This window comes from Aotus nancymaae, unplaced genomic scaffold, assembly GCF_030222135.1.
Source record: "Aotus nancymaae isolate 86718 unplaced genomic scaffold, 86718_ANA_hifiasm-v0.15.2.pri h1tg000025l, whole genome shotgun sequence".
Lineage (NCBI taxonomy): Eukaryota > Metazoa > Chordata > Mammalia > Primates > Aotidae > Aotus > Aotus nancymaae.
Window position 1 is genome coordinate 8461308 of NW_026988438.1, and position 21060 is coordinate 8482367.

The following is a 21060-nucleotide window of genomic DNA, read 5'->3' on the forward strand; positions in this document are numbered from 1 at the left end:
TGCTTGAGTCTGAACTCTTACTCTGCCAATTACAAGTTACATAACCTTGGTTAATCTATTTCCCCCGTCTAAGCCTCCAATTGATCTTTGGTAAAATGGCAAGAGCAATAGTCCCTATCCTCTAAGTTCGTAATTAAGTGGCACGATACATCTTAAACATTTAGCATAGTACCTGAAACATAATGTTAGGTTTTTTTGTTTTGTTTTTGAGACCGAGTCTCCCTCTGTCACCAGGCTAGAGTGCAGTGGCGCGATCTCAGCTCACTGCAACCTCTGCCTCCCAAGTTCAAGTGATTCTCCTGCCTCAGCCTCCCGAGCAGCTGGGACTACAGGTGTGTGCCACCATGCCCAGCTAATTTTTGCAATTTTAGTAGAGACAGGGGTTCATTGTATTGGCCAGGATGGCCCTGATCTCTTGACCTCATGATCCTCCTACCTTGACCTCCCAAAGTGCTGGGATTACAGGCATGAGCCACTGTGCCCATCCAATATATTAACTTTTATGTGACTCATGTATTATTTCTTCTTTTTGAAAGTGAAACTACTGATATAACCCAAATCTACATGAATGTGGGTATTATAAAATAAATTGATGTGGGAAAAATGTCAAGTTAATTTTCACATTTGCGTATTGCAAAGGCTCCCTGCAGACTCTGAACTGCCATCTCAACCTACTCTTTGGCTTAACGTCGTTGCTCCAAAATTCATCCCGGGAATCCATTAGTCTAGAGAGCCCATCTAGAGGCTCTAGATGTTTTCCTCACATACATACTGAGATTATTTGAGACTATCTTTCCGATTTTTCCGTCTTAACTACTCTGTTTCCTCCATCTTAGCCCACTGCATCATAGCTGCCAGCGTGTCCCACTGTCACACACTTACTGGGCTTGTTGAATGCATATGATTCTATGACTCCAAGGCAAACACACTGATTCTATCCTCACGTTCTCTTAAAAGCCTCCCAAAGTTCTGCCTTTCATTTTAAGAAACCCTGCCTTAAATAATCAAACAAAGACATCTGCCAAAACCATTTGGCTTGGCAAATAGCAAGCAGATTCACTGCTCTTCTTGTCGTTGGCAAACGGCAGCGTGGACATTAGAACTGGGGAGAATAAAGTGGCTGGTTATTGAGAACTCTGATAAAGATAGGGGTCAGAGGAATTTTGAAAAATTCCTAAGCCAAAGAAATACATACAAGAACTATTCTTGAAATGTCCAGGAAAAGTGTATGAGACCTTGCACACAGCAGGTCCTTAGTAAATATTTCATAAATTATAAACCACGGCATTACTTCGCAGAGAGAGTGTTAAATGATCATTTCTTATTAGTCTTTCCCTGCAATCATAGGGTATCGTGATAAATAAATAGATGAAATCAGAAATCAGTATTTCCCTTTGTGGCACTGACTGGTTTTAACATTTTCGTGTGCAAGCATTCCCTGTTTATTTTTGAACTATGTTGGTTTTTCTTGATATTGATAATCAGAATTCTGTTAAGGACCTTAAAGAAGAATACAGAGTTTAGTAAGGAGAAAAAATACTTTCAGAGTTTTCTGTTAGGTCATATTTAGATGTGTTAACAGTTAGGTTACAGGGAAATAAAATTCTTTCTCTCTTCTCAAATTTCAGTTAAGAATTTTTCTCCTTTTAAAAACTTTTAAAGGTTCAGCTTTTAAATAAAAAAGTCAAAATTACTCTAAAATATATGAATTCCAAATCCAAGCTCCTATTTCATTTTGAATGACTTTATTGAGAACATTTTGCAAATTAGATTTTACAGTTTAACATTTTACAATTAGAAATTTTATCTGTTATTACATAAGCTGCAAACGTTTCAAAAACACTACAGAAAATCTTTTATTTCTTTGGGTTTTTCTGTTCCATGCTGAGCTCCTGAGATATATTTTTTCTTTCAGGTTCATTTTCATCTTCCTGTGAAATAAATTTTAGAAAACATTAAAATATAAACTTTAGGGCATTAATCAGCTATACTTAACACATTTTAACTGTATCTGTAGAACTATGAACTACTATGATTCCAGTAATCCTAAACACAAATGATAAAATTATATAACATTTAAATATTTACAGGTTTTGTTTTATAGTACGCATTAAAATTTGCTGTATGTTTTTAAAAGCAACCAATTTTATCAATGCCCTAAAAATTACTTTGGAAACACTTGCCACTGAAAAGCGTTCTTTGCAGGGGATGAAACAGGTATTTTTACTTCACTGCTTCATAAAAAACAATAAATTTAATTTCTAAGACAGTTCATGTGCTCCAGCATGGCATTTTTTGTCCCATCTAATATACTTTCTTGATAGCTGTGCCAATTTTCCAATTACTTGTACCACCATATGTTATCTGAAGATCAGTGAGGTCTAAAATAGGAAGCACGTGCATGTCAGGCTGTAGAATGCTTACAATCTTCTACAGTTTCGATTCTAAGTGGTGGCCTCATAATTCATAGCAGGTTCCTGTGGAACATGGTGAATAGATGAAGTGACATCATAATGTCTGCTTCCACAGAAATGAAGTGCATCTTGTGTTCAATATTAAATGGTAACCTTCAAAGTATAAATAATGAGAGTCAGGAAAAATATTTCATCTTACAATTTATAACCCATCTCATCAGACATGTTCCTTCAACAATACCCAATTGCAAAACAGTCTTATTTTCCTAATATTTCTGATTTATCACATAAGATTATTTATTTCTATTAACTGGCATAAAGGTACTCATTCTTTTCTGAGTTAATTAAAGCATAAACATCAATTTCTTAAGTATTTCCAGACAACAGTAATAATTATCAGTATCATCAAATATACCACTCTGTACCTAATGAAACCAAATTAAGTAATTGAATTAAATAATTATTGAGCCCTACTTCATGAATCGACTTATTAAGTAAAAGCAAACCAAGGTGTACATATTTGTTTTCTATGACAAACTACACACTGGCCAGTCATCATTAAGGTGAAAGAAAAAAGCTTCTTTTATATACTTTGTCTCTCTAAACTCAACAGAATCTGTGATTCAGACTTTGTTAACACTGGGAAAGTGGAGGAATTATCAATATGATTAACCAATCTGAATTATTACAGATATGTATAACACCAGGAATGGGGTTTTGAATATCATTTTGGCAATGTAACTTTAATACATTTTTCCAAGTATGATGGCCACTTTGTGTCATTTTTTCCCTATTTTATCTCCAGTGAATAGATATATTCAATTAAGTTTGACTCTTGAAAATTGATTAATGAACACGCAGTTCCCACTTTTAGACAGTTTCCTAGAGATTACATTTTAACTACATTCCAATAAAAAGTCCTACCGTCAACAGGACATACTTACTATACAGTTGTAGTCCAATCAATGTTTTCTGAACTACGTGAAACAGTGGAATAATGAATGAATAAAAGGCATGCCTGCATTATTACATAATTTGGAAAAGCATCAAGTTGTTCTTACTTAACTACAGTAAGTTAAGATTGCGAGTACTCACATGTCTAGCAATCCTGACTTACTATAACAGCATTGAAAATAAAATAAGCCAAAATGTTTGAAGCAGCATGAGCCAAAACAGCAATTATCAAGCTCATGTCCTTTCATTTATAAGAGAAGGATGGAGCCTTTATTACACGAACAGTCTACTAAGTTTCTGCACCATGTAACTTCCTGGTTTAACAAGCTTGGTTTATCTAGTTTTCTCTAGCAACCTTCAACACTGCACTAAGTCAAAACAGAAATGTAAAGACTTAATAATAACCCTGAGGACTAGGAAGTACTTAAATACTTTGCTTTCATATTTAACTATGTATACGAGCTACTGGAACACAGTTAAGTGAAATAAAATTTTGCAACTTCCATTTATTTGAATATGTTTTAATATATGTATAAGAGATATATAGATATGCCAGTTAAGTAACATTCTTAATATAATGTTGGTCTTTTGCTGCTGAATTTTTCTTTTATAAAGTATAGTTTATAGATGCATGCCTTCTAAGACTGCCTGCTTCTCAGGACAGGTAAATAACTGTTTCACACCTTTCTTTATGTTGAGGATTTGTCTTAAAGTTTCTTGCCTTTTATGCTAAGTCACTTTTATAACAAATAAGAGCCAATCTCTTTCTTCCTTTTACAAGGATAGCTGTGACCCACATGCAGAAAATGATTATGAAGGGTTGAAAAAGGCATTCAACTCTAATTGCTAGAGTATAATATTAAAATTGCTGTAACATCATCAAAATAATAGTAATAGATTTTTATCATAAATAAAAGCATTAAAATTCGATCTAATAAAGCTCTAAGGAAGTCTTTTTAGAAGTGCTAATTTGTGTTTTTTAACACTGCAGGTCAATTTTTGTAAGAACTTTACATGCAGTTCCAGATTAATTATCATTAAAGTCACTTAGACAGCAAATCAAGTATCATTGACAAATGACTGCATAATAAATGAAATTGCAAAGGAAGCTTTATACCAAAGCATTTCTTTACTACTGGATATTACAGGCAAGCAAAAATTTCTTCTGATATATAGCAGGATTTTTCTTCTCGCTGCTGAGATAAGACATCTGTTTGTTTCCCAATGAAAGAAGACCCTAGCTACATGGATCATTTTCTTAGTGACAACCCTGATAAGTTTGACACTTATTTCATGAAATGTTCTAAAACAGTCATGAAGAAAATGTACCCTTTGAGGCTACTGGAAAGTAGACAGGCTTACCTCTTAATGTTTAAACTTGTTAATTCATACTCTAAAAAACACATTGACTATAACAACTTTGTAGATCTGCTAGTTATATGTGGAATTTCAAGAATGTGCACTCAATTAACAGTAACACCCATAATATCAAATAACAAAATTTGGTTCCTTAGCCTTGCTCTTTCTACGTTGACAGAGCTGCAGTGAGGATGGTAATTTCTAGGCACAGATGGACCACGTAATAATGGCCGGATACTCCAGGTGGCAATACGAGACTAAGAGTTATTCTAACAGCGAAATTAAGTAAAAACACTGGCATGTTTATCTTATCACTAAATAAAACTTGCAAGATTTTCTTTAAATGTTAGCTTGCACTATCAATTTGTGATAGAAGAGCCCCTCTGTTGTTCTTTATTTATAAATGTGACTTAGTTCTAGATCATAGTTCATAGCATTGATGCCAATTAATAAAACCTACCCATTCTTTTCCTTCCTCTTAGGAGGTAATCAACTCCGAACAATGGCCAACTATTTTAGCATCTGGAATTTATATCACTCAGGTAATAACTGAATACAAATTACACTCTATGAGTACAGATAATTTCATATTTACCTTGTAGACTGCCAAGTTTAAAAGATTTCTTAAAATCTTATAATCCTTTACATAAAAGGATTGTACAAAGGGGCAACTCTCCCTATTACTTATTTATAACTTTATAGACGTTAATGTAAGTACCTTTATAATGGAGAAACATGGCAAACACCACCTTAACCAAATGGTCAAGGTTAATATCCCCACTAATATATATTAATACCCTGAAATGATATACTAAAAAGGGCACATCACCTCTGGTTTGTGGTATCTTTTCCAATAGTGTATAACCTAATTCTAAGTATGAGCAAACATCAGATAAACACTCTATAAAATAAGTGAACGGCAGTCTTCAAAAGTGTCATGGTTAGTTGGGCATGGTGGCTCATGCCTGTAATTCCAGCACTTTGGGAGGCCAAGGCAGGAGGATGATGAGATCAAGAGATTGAGACCATCCTAGCCAACATGGTGAAACCCAGTCTCGACCAAGAATACAAAAATTAGTTGGGCATGGTGGTATGCACCTGTAGACCCAGCTATTTGGGAGGCTGAGGCAGAAGAATTGCTTAAACCTGAGAGGCAGAGGTTGCAGTGAGCCCAGGTTGTGCCACTGCAGTCCAGCCTGGTGACAGAGGGAGACTCCGTCTCAAAAAAAAAAAAAATTTTAAGGTCATGAATGACAAGACTTGGAGCTGTCACAGATTGGAGGAGACTAAGAGGACTTGATGATTGAAGCAGTGAGGAATCCTGGACTATAAAATGAATATCAGTGAGAAAACTGGTAAAATTTGAAAAGGGTTCATAGGGTAGTTAGTAGTATCTTTTCAAAGTCAATGTCTTGGTTTCAGTAATTGTACTATGGTTATATAAAATGGTATCACTACAGGAAACTGGATAAAAGGCAAATGGGAAATTTCTATACTATTTTTGCAACTTTTCTGTAAATTTAAAATTATTTCAAAGTAAAATGACTAAAGAAACAGAAAATAAAAATGGCTACTTAATGAAATTTTCCTAAATTCAAATAAAGTTAGTAAAATGTATTGGCAAAGATTTTATGAGGAGAGGTGCAGGGCACCTGTAGCCTCTACGCTGAAATCTACAGCTATAATTAACAGTTTGCTTTCCATTGTTCTACTCCAAATTCCTAAGTACCTAAAACGTTCATAATGGTGATACTATTTTTATTTTTTTATCTGTGCTTTGCCACATTTTCTTGCTTTCCCATCGTGAGCATAGATTACTTTCGCAATCAGAAAACATAGCTTTTGTTTGCTAAGTCCCTTTATAATTGGCCGTATGAACACACTACTTCCAGAAATAAGTAAGAGTTACAAGACACTATGATTACAAAAAGAAGATGTCAGTTATTTTTATTTTACCAAGTATGTTCTCCACATCAAGCAAGCATACATGGTAGTGCAATAGTAAAATGAAGTGAGAAGGCACAGACGGGCACTAACTTAAAATGTTTCTATATTCTTACGATATTTTCTTTAGATTTTAAATATTCACTTTCCTAATCAGAGAAGGTAACAGTTATTATAACTGGATGCAAATTAAGTCAGTATTATCGCTATAACTTAATAATGGTTCTTTTAAAAATGTAAGTATACATATAGCTTTTAGGGAAGAAACGTGGACACACTCAACCTGTTCTAACTGTTGGCAGCTACGGAACAAGTGTAGAAAAGCAAATATACCACATCGTTTCAATCTGTGGTCAAAAACTACATTCTTTTATTCATCTAAAAACGTGCTAGACACGTAAGTCTCAACAGCATATAAAACTATGTTTTGAAAACAGAAAATATGCTAGTGCTGCACGATGAAGAAAAAATTTATCTTAATAACTGGAAAAATACTGACGATAATGAAAATGTTCTAGGCAAAATGAGCACACTGCATGCTTCAGACTGAAATTAATTAGAGTTTTTAACGTTTTACAATTCCACCATAATTCTTTAAATGGTACATTTACTTCATAGTAATAAACACTTGGATCATTAAGTAAAGTGCAAAATGTGTGTGATGTGCTACATTTAACAACCTTTGGCCTTTTTTTCGATACTTCTGCATTCAGTTTTCCAATGCATTGAATAAGCAATTGAAGACCACAATTAAATTTCCTGACTTTGCATATCTGAGATTCTTATTTCATTTAATACAAAAGGCAATTAATATACCATTTTACAACTGAATTCCAACTTTAGTGAGCCATGATAGATACTGAAATGAACTTACAAGAAATGGTTAATTAAATTTACTGTAAAAAGCATAAGATTTTTTTTCTTATGACACAAGTTGCATATTTAATTAGAAATTCTAAGGCTATATTACAAAATTAAAGCAACTTGGGGTGTTCTTAGTGAACTCAGCTCAAACACATACATCATTAAGTAGAATAGAGCTCTTTTTTAAACCTTACCTTTTTTCTCTATTTAGTGATTCAAACAAAGATAGTTAATCAAAGAAATCTCCCTTTATTAAATACAACAGCACATTCTTTATTTTTAATAGCAAATAAGATAGAGAAAGGACAGTAACAAATTTCTAATTTCATGTATGAGAATACAAAAATAACTATTTCTTTTCTTGAGTAACCACTTCTCTCTACATGATTAAGGAGCAGATCGAGTAGAGTTAAGTTTTTAGCATCTCCTGTAACTTTTTACTTCTTTGTGGCAGCTTTTGGTAGCAAAGAAATGGGTCAGTGGTGGTGGACGCCTGTAATCCCAGCTACTTAGGAGGCTGAGGCAGAAGAATCGCTTGAACTCGGGAGGCAGAGGTTGCAGTGAGCTGAGGTTGCGCCACTGCACTCCAGCCTGGGAGGTAAAAGCGAAACTCCTCCCCTGCCCCGCCCCCCAGAGAAAGACTGAATTTGTCATGTATGACTTGGGATCGAGAAGAGCTCCCTCTGATCTGGGAAAAAAGGCCCTAAGGATTGGCATAGCCATCTGAAGAGTGCATATTTACACTAAAGGCAATAAAGATCAGTGAGTGAAAAGTGGGAATGGCAAAAGAGGATAAGGAAAGGAAATGAATGATGGATGATAAGCATGAGTTAGGGTAGACTCTTAATGGGCACAATCCCAATTCTATAAATTTACTATTTCCATAAACATGAAAAGCTAGAACTTTTATAATGGAAATTTTTAGGTGTTTAAGATATCTGGCCAGGTGCGGTGGCTCAGGCCTGTAATCCCAGCACTTTGGGAGGCCAAGCTGGGTGGATCGCCTGAGGCCAGGAGTTTGAGACAGCCTGGCCAGCATGGAAACACCGTCTCCACTAAAAATACCAAAAAATTAGCCAGGTGTGGTGGCTCGTGCCTGTAGTCCTAGCTATCGGGAGGCTGAGGCATAAGAATCACTTGAACCCAAGAGGTGGAGGTTGCAGACAGCTGGGATCACGCCACCACTGCACTCCAGCCTGGGCGACAGAGCAAGGCTCCGTTTCTCTCTCTTTCTCTCTCTCTCTCACTCACACACACACACACACACCACACATTTAAGATATGGTGCTAATCTGAAGGGGCTAAGAATACTGTAATAGCCTTTTCTTACAGGTGAATTCTCTTATGATGATTATGTTTGATAACTGACGAACTTGGTCTTGATGACAGAAAATTTTCCTTCTGTAATAAACTATTAATATTTGGGAAATATGCATGAAGATGTATGCTAGAAATCTATACTAGAGGCCCCAACACTGGTAACTTTCCTTCATTTATATATTTTTTATTTAAAAATTATTACCTGCTTTTGAAGTATTTAGGTTGATAAAATGGTATACAGTCAGCAGTAATTACAGAAAAAAAGTAACCAGAAATCCCCCTCAAATTCCATAATGGGCCAACACAAATATATTTTCAAATGAAAACAACACATGTCCAATATGTACTAATTAAAAGTTTATGGTGTACTAAGACATGATATTTAAAGAGGTTCTTCAGAAAATATTTTTACATCAATCATCTCTTATTCATTAAATGTAGCATTTCAAAAATCGAAAAGAGCCAATATTTAAAGATGGTACACCTAAGCTTATACTTTCCAAATAGGTACTCAATGAGAATGATATTTCTAAATTTAGGTTGTTTTATTTTATACCTAAACATGCACACAAGTTTAAATTCCCAGAAATTAAAAAAATTCTACTGAATTAAAACGAGGCCAAAATAGTATCTAAAAATGTTCAAGACAGGCAAGATCGCTAGTCAAATTACAGTTCCACACTCAGGAGATTTTCAGATTAAATAAAAATCAGTGACTGGCCCATTAAAATTTTCAGATATAAATGACTAGAAATTACTCAGCAATAACTAAGTTTGTCATACACACGAAAAAAAAGTATATACAGCACAACATTACTTATTCATTAATATAAACAATAACCATGAATTGTTTAGGATTGGCCACTGTGAAAGCAATGTCTTCCTTAATAAAATATGACAGCATTTTGTTTATCCTTCTCACTGGACAATGAAAATTTTAATACAACATTCAGCTCATTATATTAAACTTAAAACTTGTATTGAGAGAAAAACATTTTTTTGCTTAGTCAGACCCTAAAATAAAATTTTACCAAAACTAACTTCTATACTGCCATTATTACAAAAAAAAAAAAAAAAAAGTCGTCCCAGTGTGGTGGCTCACACCTGTAATCCCAGCATTTTGGGAGGCTGAGGCAGGTGGATCACAAGGTCAAGAAATCAAAACCATCCTGGCCAACATGGTGAAAGCCTGTCTCTACTTAAAATACAAAAATTAGCCAAGTGTGGTGGCGTGTGCCTGTAATCCCAACTACTTGGGAGGCTTCTCATTCCCTTTTTATTTGCATTGTGAATACAAATAAATATATTTTCATCTGTTTATTAGGTGTTAGAATTTTTTTCTTTCTATAAATTGCCTTTCCTAAATTTTCTGTACTTTTTTTTTTTTTTGAAATGACGTCTTGCTCTGTCACCCAGGCTGGAGTGCAATGGTGCGATCTGGTTCACTGCAACCTCCGCCTCCCAGGTTCTAGTGATTCTCCTGCCTCAGCCTCCTGAGTACCTAGGATTACAGGTGTGCGACACCATACCCAGCTAATTTTTTGTATTTTTAGTAGAGATGTGGTTTCACCATATTGGCCAGGCTGGTCTCGAACTCCTGACCTCATGATCTGCCCACACCGGCCTCCCAAAGTGCTGCGATTACAGGCGTAAGCCACCACACCTGGCCAGTTTTCTGTACTTTCAAAAATTAAATTTTACTTTTAATTTTGAGATCATTGTAGTTCACATGCAGTTGTAAGAAATAATACAGAGATCCCTTATGCCTTTTACTCTGTTTCCCCCAATGGTAATATCTTGCAAAACTGTAGTGTAACATCATAACCAAGATACCCACATTGATACAGTCAAGAATGTAGTTTTCCTAATTTTTGCCCACTTTTCTATTGTGGTAATCGTCTCTATTATGATTGATTTCAATATTTTCTTTGAAAATTAAGAAAATCATCATTTCATAGGTATTAAATATATATTTTTTTCTCTCAGAAAAAAACCCAAAAAATACTAATAATCATCTTTGGCCATTTTAACTGACATCACAATAAAAAGCAGTAGAAAATATTAAAAATACATTTTTATATTTTTAGTATAAAAGATTTTAAGTATATTTTATATTTCCTTTGCTGAGTCTTGATGTTCCGAGCAAACCATGGCACACATTTACATATGTAATAAACCTGTACATACTGTACCCCGGAACTTAAAAAAAAAGAATAGTTACAGATCATATCACTGTCAAAAACCAAAAACAAATAGAATTTATATAAATGGCATTATAACAATCTTAATGTCACTCTATAATAAAGAACAGATATTCAAAAAATCAAAGATAACACAAATTCTCTTAAGGAAAATAGTATTACTTACATAAGAACTTGATTTCACTGACTCAAGTTTATAAGATTCAGAGTGAAAACTGTAATTTGCATTAAGACATAAAACAGCCTGATTTAAATATTTCAATACTTAAAAACCTTTTAATATTATTACTTCTGAGGCCAGATAAACTGACAATTTTGAGACTAAGAAACAACTTAGTATCTAAATAATAAAATGTCTAGATAATAGATTTTCAGTTAGGAAATTTAGAAACTGTTTTAATATAAGATGTCTTCAATGTACAATACCCTTGTTAAGCAAAAGAGTGTCAAGGTATTCATTTCAAAAGCCAATCAAATTCAAAGACGGACTTCAGGCTAATCTGTATGCCACTATGATATAAATGGGACATCTCTCTTATTGTCTTATACTTCTCCTAAGAGACATCAAGTCATAGAGTATAAAAGGTGAAAGAGTCCTAAGATATCTTTTTTTTTTTTTGAGACGGAGTTTCGCTCTTGTTACCCAGGCTGGAGTGCAATGGCGCGATCTTGGCTCACCGCAACCTCCGCCTCCTGGGTTCAGGCAATTCTCCTGCCTCAGCCTCCCGAGTAGCTGGGATTACAGGCACGCGCCACCCTGCCCAGCTAATTTTTTGTATTTTAGTAGAGACGGGGTTTCACCATGTTGACCAGGATGGTCTCGATCTCTTGACCTCGTGATCCACCCGCCTCGGCCTCCCAAAGTGCTGGGATTACAGGCTTGAGCCACCGTGCCCGGCCAAGATATCTTATTTAAATCCCCATTGTATGAATGAAAATACCACAAGATTGACAAAAATATGAAGTCAATTTAACCAGACTTTTAAAACTCCTTAGTAACTTAAAAATAAGACAACTCCCCAAACTGTCTTCCAAACTCAAATAATTTAAAACTGCTTTGTTAAAGCAAAATAAAAAAAGTAACTTCATAGTGGAGAAAACTGTCAAATACTGCCTTGACTGATCGACCAAGGCTGCCATCACTAGTAACGTGTAGTATATATAGTGACATCCTGTTCCCTTGATGTGACGCACAGAGAAGTGACATCACCTATGATCTATTGGAGCCTTCCCATTAAGGCACAAACTCAATCTAATCATGAGAAAATATTAAGCAAACGCAAATAGTGGGACATTCTACAAAATAACTGAATAGTACTCTTCAAAAGTATCAAGATCATGAAAGGCAAGGAAAAAGTAAAGAATTGCCACAGACTGGAAGAGACTGAGGAGACATACTGACAAAATGAAACAGGAGAACCTAGATTGAATCTTGGTCCAGAAAAAGAATACTAGTGGCAAACTGGCAAAATACAAATAAGTTCTATAGTTTATTTGACAGTATCATATTAAGATTAATTTCTTAGGTTTGAGAATTGTTCTATGCTTATATAAGATGTTAACCTGAGGAGAAGTTGGGTGAAAGGTATATCAGAACACTCCATATTATTTTTACAACTCTTCTAAACCTAAAGTTGTCTCAACAAAAAATAAAAACAGACAAACATCTAATTTTTGTTAGATGATTTAGAAGTAAGTACATTGGATTTCAAATACTATAAAGCTACCTGCCAAAATAATATGGAGAGGCAGAGTTACGGAAAACGGGGCTCAGCATTTCCATGATATGGACAGTCCATGACAGACTCTACACTATAAATGAGTATTCACTGCCAGCTAGTAGAATCATAGTCATTCAGTAACACTGAGTGATGCCTAACACATGAAATTCATTGTCATGTTTTTAAATTCATGCAGTTTAAGAACCATTAGTGAACGATTCAACTGTAATATGGTAAAATGTAATATGATCAGTTTCTATTTCCTCAACTGTGGTTTCTTTGGGAGGTAGATGTCCGTATTAATACTGGCATTTTATCTCAGTAAGTTTAATCAGGGGTTTCAAAATAATGTCTATTATATAAGGAAAAAAGAGGTGCTTAAGAAATTCCTCCATATGAGCATTATTTGATCCAGGACTAACTGAATTAAGTATAAAATGTCAGAACAAAGTGAAAATGTATAGCAATTCACATCTTTTTTTTTTTTTTTTTTGGTAACCCATCGACAGACTTTGTCGTATTGTTCTCATATTAGAAGAGTTTGGAATATAGATTAGACATTTAATCTTTTTAAGACGATATTAACTCTTGAAGTCACTTCTATTCCTACAATGCTTCCTTTCTTCCTCCCACAAAAGTTTATCGAACAATGATTGTGTGCCAGATACTGAGAAAGGTGAGGTGACAAAGTAAGTGAACCATGATAATATATAAGGACAATATTTTTATGATTAATATGCTACAGAGTTAGGTTATGACATCAAATAATATATACTTCCTCATGCCCAAAGATGAGTATTGTGAATCTTTAAAACAAATACTTCTCAATGTAACTTATACGCTCTTTTAATGTAAACTCAACATCAATGACTATATGGTTTGGAAATGAACTTATGTGTAGAAAGCGAATTTCTAAAACTTTACTACCAAGTGAACAGATTAAGTTGCCTCAAATATCCTTATTTCAAATTGAATGTTATTTTCCCCAGAGTGAACCCATTAATCTTCACAGTTTTATTGGAACTTAATAGCTCATTAGACATCTAAGTAACACATCTCCTATGGCACATTAATTTTTCATGGATTAAAAAGAAGTTGAATTTGCTTCAAGAAAAATTTAAAATGCTATTTTAGAAAATTCCACACAAAAAATTTCCTCAATAGTGGCACTTTATAACCAGTGTAAAAAATAACATCCCTATTTTCACTATTTCCACATCTTGAATTTACTGGTTATGTCTTAGCTACTACTTTGCTTTTACTAAAGAATGATTAAATGTTTAAAATTGTTTTGAACGTTTACCATAACGAGAACCACCACTGGTAAGTACTTAAATGATTCACAAAACAGGCTACTTGGCAAGTATCAAATCAATTACAAAGCTTGCCTGAAAATGCATTCATTTAGCCAATGGTTTCTATGACCATTAATTACTCTATACGCATAAAATATTTCTCAATATTTCATAATTTAAGCTATAAAACCTAAGAACAAAATTATTTTATACAATGAAATTTTAAAATATCTTACTTGAAAACAGATCTCCAGCAAGCTATATAAGCCATCTCTCTATCCATTCCTCCCTGATTGAGCATCACCTAACTAGCTATGTGTCAGGCACTGTGTTAGTAGCTTAAAAAAAATAAAGGTATATAAGATATTATATACCTTGTCTAATTACCACAGAAATTAGACAAATATAGTTTATTAAATTGACTTACGACCTTTTTAGGCATATAGTTGCTTAAAAAAAAGCAGGCCATATTCTTACAAATACAAAGCATTTTGATCTTTAAATCTTTGATTTTTAAAGAAATACTGACTATTGGAATTGGAAGAGAAATTAAAAGTGATTTAATTCACCTTCTTGAAATGATGTTTACATTTTGTTTTTCTTTTATATATGTAAATGTACAGATAAACACATATATACTCAAGTGAATATGGTTTTAAATTGAGCAGCTCTGTATACATAAATGGTAAATGTCACTATTTTTTAATACAAATACAATAGTAATTATTTAATAAATATTGCAAGTCACAGAAATGAAATTTCACTGCAGTGAATATTCCACATAAATAACCCGGTTAAATCCATTAGTTTCTTTCAAATGTGTTTGTCTATTATTATCATGGTAGACCCTATGGGAGACATAAACAATCTGGATAAGACATGTATAGAAGCTTACAGAAGAGCCTCTGGGAAAGTATTCCTTATTCTTAAAAACAAACAAAAAGCCACACACACACACCCCCCCCAGAGATCACTTCCACAGGCTCGCCACTATGCATTATAATGTGAGGATACAATACTGGGAGACCCCGTAGCCATCTTGTGGCCATGGGGAAAAGTCTAATGTTAAAAGTCTACACACTGATAATGTGAGAAAACAATAACAAAAATCTTCTTTAATTAATCCTATAACCACCAAGAGAGGTATAGGGCTATTTTAGTGAGGGTAGGGGAAGTTGAGGGATGGGAATCAAGAATTTGGCTTTGTACATGGTATGTTTAAAGGTCCTTATTAAAAGTTTAGTAGAGACAAGTAGCAGTTGGATATGTGAGTTTAGAGCATGGTATAGATTGAGGGCTGAAGATATAAATGGGAAGTCATCATAAAGTAGTTGGTATTTATGGTCCTTTAAAGCCATCTCCAGACAATGTTTTCAAAGGATAGCAGAGTTCTAAGGACAGCATTAAAGAGAAGTTAAAAGAAATAAAAGATAAGGGAAAAACTCATAGACCTAGGAGAAATTTAAGAAAGATGCCAATATTGTAATTGGTAAGGATTCTTTAAGTAACTGAAAACCCACCTACTTTTAACATTTCATACCCTATATATTCAAAATTGAGAAAATTGGGCAGTTATAGGATTTAAAAAAAAACATGGTATATAAGACAGACAGTGGTGCGATCACGGCTCACTGCAGCCTCAACCTCCTGGGCTCAAATGATCCTCTGGCCCCAAGTAGTTGAAACTATAGGTGTGCAGCACCACAACCAGCTAATTTGGTTTTAGTTTTTGTAAAGATGGGGGTGTCTCACTATGTTGCCTAGGCTGGTCTCAAACTCCTGGCCTCAAGCGATCCTTCCGCCTCGGCTTCCCTAAGTGTTGAGATTATAGGTGTGAACCACTGTGCCTAGCCTGAAGTTATAAATTTAAATATATAAAAATGAGAAAATACATAGAAGTTAATGACTTCATAGCAACATTATGTGGCAAACACATTGTTCAATAAAAATATTTTAAATGTTTAGAAAGTGCTATTTTTCACAATATAGATGTTCGACGATTTCTCAGAAAATTTAAATTTATATTTCTCCATTGCATGATGACAGTTTTTTTTTTGTCTAAGATTCTATATTGTTTTTCTTATTTTTAAAATTACTGGTATATCTTTCATTGTAAAGAGAAAACCCATAAAGACAGTGTAGTTCTTTTAATTTTCTTTTAAAGTAGAAAATAAACTGTACTTGAATGTTTGTACATTTCAAACTTTCAGGACTGTTTGAAATCTTGACATACTGAATTTCAAAATACTGATGAAAGCAGGAATACAGGTGAACCACAGCAGATGTTTGAGACTTTGATACCAGTTTGAACTCTCAGAATCTAGGTAGCCTGATAACCGTCAGAGGACTCAGCACAGAAATGATATACCCCATAATTAATTTGTGTTACATGTTTCACACATACCACAAAAAGCACAATAAATATCGAATATGCCGATTTCTAGAAAGCTGTACAGAAAACTTGGTAACATTATGTTCTCTGGAAAAAACTGAGGATTCTAATGTACAAATAAATCTTTATGCATTATTTAAACTAAGCTTTACTCAAAAATTTAATGATGCAAACGAAAGAATGAGAAGAAATTTTAAAATGCCCCTTTCTAGATCCTTCCTTCCTTCTTTCTTCTTTTGATTCATTTGATAGTAATGTAGTGAATTCCTATGATGTGCCATATGTTTAGGACAGGGAGAAGAACAAACAGAGGTGATATCCATCCTCAAGAAAATGATACATTTGAAAGGCAAACCTGTGTTCAGTTTATGCCTCCCTTCTTCTTCATAACCAGCAAACATAGAAATCTTTATGTTTCTTTAGCATATCAAATTATTTTGTTATAAAATGTTTCCTGCACAGGCCGGGTGCGGTGACTCACGTCTGTAATCCCATCACTTTAGGAGGCCGAGGCAAGTTAATCACGAGGTCAGGAGTTCGAGACCAGCCTGGCCAAGATGGTGAAACCCTTTCTCTACTAAAAATACAAAAATTAGCCAGCAACAGTGTCAGGCACCTACAATTCCTGCTACTCTGGAGGCTGAGACAGGAGAATCGCTTGAACACGGAGGCAGAGGTTTCAGTGAGCCGATACCGTGCCACTGCACTCTAGCCTGGGTGACATAGCAAGACTCCATTTCAAAAAAAAAAAAATGTTTCCTGCACAACAATAACCATAACTATAAACAATAACAATAACCATAAGCATTCTAATGCTTACTGTAACTCTCCTGGATGTTTTTTCCCCATCCCATTGTCTTCCCTTCCTTCTTACCAGATGTGATCAATACAATGAACTGGATATTAATGACTCACTGGCATATTGTTATAACTCAACATTTCATATGAACGTATGATGCTATGTAAATTTTCTGTAACTTGCAATTTATTTTGAACATTACATGTATATATTTATACATGTTACACTTAATACATGTTTATCATCTCAAAAGCTAGCATCACACACTAGAAACATTACAGTTAAAGAAACAATAAATATATCACTATCATTTAATTTTGTTTTAGAGTGTTAGCCAACACAAGCAGAAAAGAAGTATAAAAATTGTAAAATAAGAGGTCAAACTATCCTTACCTGTTGTATACTTAGAAATATCAAGAAAATCAATTGAAACATTATTATAAACAAGATAATTAAGTGAGGATCTCTATTCACACATGAGGGAAAAATCATCAATAGACAACAAAAAATAAAACTACAGATTATTCAAGACAACTTTTAAATTCCACATCAGCATTCTTTTACTTATCTGCCTAAATTTCAAGACTGATTAAAAGGAATACTGCCCACCAAGTGTAGTTCTAAGAAGAGCAAATTGATATATAAGTAATTTGCACTCAAAAGATAAATTAGATGCCAAGGTAAGTTGCAACAGATTGTCAACAGATTTCTAGACTATTTTTCTCTAAAGAGCCGTAAGAGTTGAGAGTTAGAAGGTATTATATTTAAAAATCTCTCAATCCATTTTTTAAAAATTCTGTAGATAGAAAAGCCATTCCCAGAATACATAATGAAATTCCCCAGAGTCCCATAGCCAATTGGTAGTTAGAATCTGAATTTATGTCTCCTAATTTGTAGTCAGGAATTGTCTGCCATAACGAGTCAGTATTGACCATAATGAGTCACTATGACTTTAGATCCAATGATGGCAAATCAAGCATGTATTAAAAAAAGTGTGTATGTACCCTGTATCTTTTAAAAACAATTGTGATGGCCTTACCTAAAACATCTACATGAGCACAGCAGAAACTGTACAGGCTTTGGTGTCAGACAAATCTTTTTTGAATCCTGCTTTGGCACTTACTATTGGTTTGACTTTGTGAAAGGCACATGACCCCCAGTCTCAGTTTTCTTACCTGTAAAATGAAAAAACAAAAACAAAAACAAAAAAACCCTATTTCAAAGAATGACTTTGGGTTCAAATAAACAAAAATGATGATGTATGCAAATTATACTAGTAAAATATTTATAACACAGTAAAAGCGATACCCAAAACAATGTTAACTATAGTTATTATAAAATTTAAAATATATTTCCAAAAATTGTGCTTTAAAGTTGAGCTCAGATGCACAGTTGGTGAAAGTGCTTTTTCTTCTAACTAAAATTAAAATAAACATTTCTGCTTCCTTTTCTAAAAGTTTAGAAAAGAATTACTTTAAGAATTAAATTTACATAAATGTTCCTATTTGTTTATTAACCTACATATGTGTGTTTATTATGTGTCGAGTTCTGTTCAAGAGATGCAGAAATAGTGGTGAAAAACCACATATCGTCCTCATGGCCCTTAAATTTCAATAGAAAGAAACAGGCAACAAACTGTTAACATAAAAAGAATTTCCTATTTTGATACAGTGAAAAAAACAGGGTAAATGGACAGAAAGTATGGGAACACGTTTTCTTAGGTAAGGTAGCCAAGGAAGCCCCTCTACAAAAGAGCTGACATTTGAGTGGAGATCTGAATGATCTGAAGGAACCAGTCATGTCCTGATCTGTGAGAAGAGAAGGTACAGGCACAGGGGACAAGGGCAAGGGCCCTATAGTAGAAATCAACAAGCACGTATCAGCGGCAGAAAGGTCGGGAAGTCTAGCGTAAGATGAAAAGTTAAGTTGATGACAAAGCCCATAATGGTTATTTGATTTGCAGTGAGAAGCCACTGGAGGGTTTAAGAATTTAAATAACATGTTTGCTTTTGGATTTTGAGCTTATTATGGTTGTAGTATAGAGAAAGATGGGTAGAAATTAGGAAAGAACACAAATACAGAGATAAGGAAGTAGGCAATTGCCAACGGATCAGGAATGATGGTACTTGGAGTACTTAATGTAGTCACAATAGAAAGAAGTATAATATGTTTTGGACTCAAACAAAAGAAAGTAATTAGAAATGATTACTCTGCTTTTGATTCTCAAAAATGATGAAACTGAGATGGGAAAGACTGTGGGAGAAGTAAATTGTGATGGGAATAGAGAAGAATCAGGAAACCAATAATTCTATTTTGGTAACATTAAGTTTGAGCCAATCTTTCTGTATCTAGTAGGAATGTCAGGCAAACATTTGCATATATGAATTTAGATCTTGGGAGAAGAGTTTGGGGATAGTATTACACATTTAAAAGTCTCCCAGATACAAATAAAACTGCATGCAATCGCCCAGGGACATACAAATACAGAAGAGCCGCAATGACCAGGCCTTAGTAACACAACTTGAGCACAAATGGAGAGTTCAGCTAAGAAGACTGAGAAGGGTCTGTCAGTTACAAAGAGAAAATCAGAAGTTATGAAACCAAGAAAAGAAAATGTTTCAAGAAAGAGGGAATGGTCGACTTTGTTAAATGACACTGAGAAGTCAAGTAAGATTTAGACAAAGGCATAACTATTGAGTCTGACAAGAAAGAGGTTGTAGGTGACATTAACAAGAGTCATTGTGGTAGAGTAATGGGGACCAAAGACTGGTCAAAATAACTTAAAGAGGGAATGAGAGATGCTATTTTGCACTTCACCCTTCCTCTTTAATTTCAGAAACATGGATAATAACTGGAACTGTAGCAGCCATCTTCGAACCATAATGGAAAGACCAAAAGAATCATAGTAAAAATCACTACTGATAGCCTTGAACTGCTATCTCTGAACTTCTTAAGTTACATTTTACATGTCCTACATTTAGTCAAACCTTTCTTGCGCATAAAAATACATCCTCCACAAACACATTTGGTTCTTTATCCTAGTTTCTCAGCTTTCAGTTTGAATAAAAAATAGGCTGAGTGTGGTGGTGTATGCCTGTCATCCCAGCACTTTGAGAAATTGAGGTGAGTAGATCCCTTGAGCTCAGAAGTTCAAGACCAGCCTGGGCAACATGGTGAAACACAGTCTCTACTAAAAAAAATACAAAAATTAGCCAGGTGTCGTGGCACACACCTGTATTCCTCGCTACTCAGAAGGCTGAGGAGGGAGAATTGCTTGAGCCCAGGAAGTTGAGGCTGCAGTGAGCTGTGATTGCACCACTGGACTCCAGCGTGGGTATCGGAGCAAGACTCTGTCTCTAAATAAGTAAATAAAAAGCAAAAAAGCTGTATCGTTGATTTGTACAAAAGTGAGTCTACTGCATTTATTGTAAACAGAACATGTATCATCATTTGATTTTATATTTACATGTCCTAGTTATGCTGGAAATGACCATATAAAGCTGAATGTATGTATGAAAGGAAAATCTCAAACATAGTAGAATTCTCTAAATGCTTTTGTAAAAATGTACATCTATGTTTCCTTATACCCCCAACCATAGATAGATATTCAAATTCAAATCTCTCAATTTCAATTTAGTGTCCTGAGAATTATCTCTACATGATTGCAATCAGGGAGTATACAATACTTTGTAGTCTTTCACTTATTTCTTAAAACATTTCCAATTCTGATGGAAAAAAAAGAGACATGAAGGTGAGGAAACGGAGGTCCTGAGTATAAACAACTATTTAGAAATTTT

The 21060-nt window shown here is 34.4% G+C and overlaps 1 protein-coding gene across 4 annotated transcripts in view; it reads right to left on the reverse strand.

The window, feature by feature from the left end:
* Window positions 1–1723: 1723 nt before the first annotated feature.
* The window catches only part of PHF14 (PHD finger protein 14), a 191642-nt gene continuing 172305 nt past the window's right edge, over window positions 1724–21060 (reverse strand). For 2 of the 4 annotated variants that reach the window (XM_064380363.1, XM_064380362.1), the window contains exons 18-19: window positions 18303–18438; window positions 1724–2567 (exon numbers count right to left, since the gene is read on the reverse strand). In XM_064380363.1, the coding sequence (XP_064236433.1) occupies window positions 18349–18438 (90 nt within the window). In that variant the 3' untranslated portion in view covers window positions 1724–2567; window positions 18303–18348. The remainder of the gene's footprint in view (window positions 2568–18302; window positions 18439–21060) is intronic. The other 2 variants (XM_012450730.2, XM_012450733.3) reach the window with 2 other exon arrangements.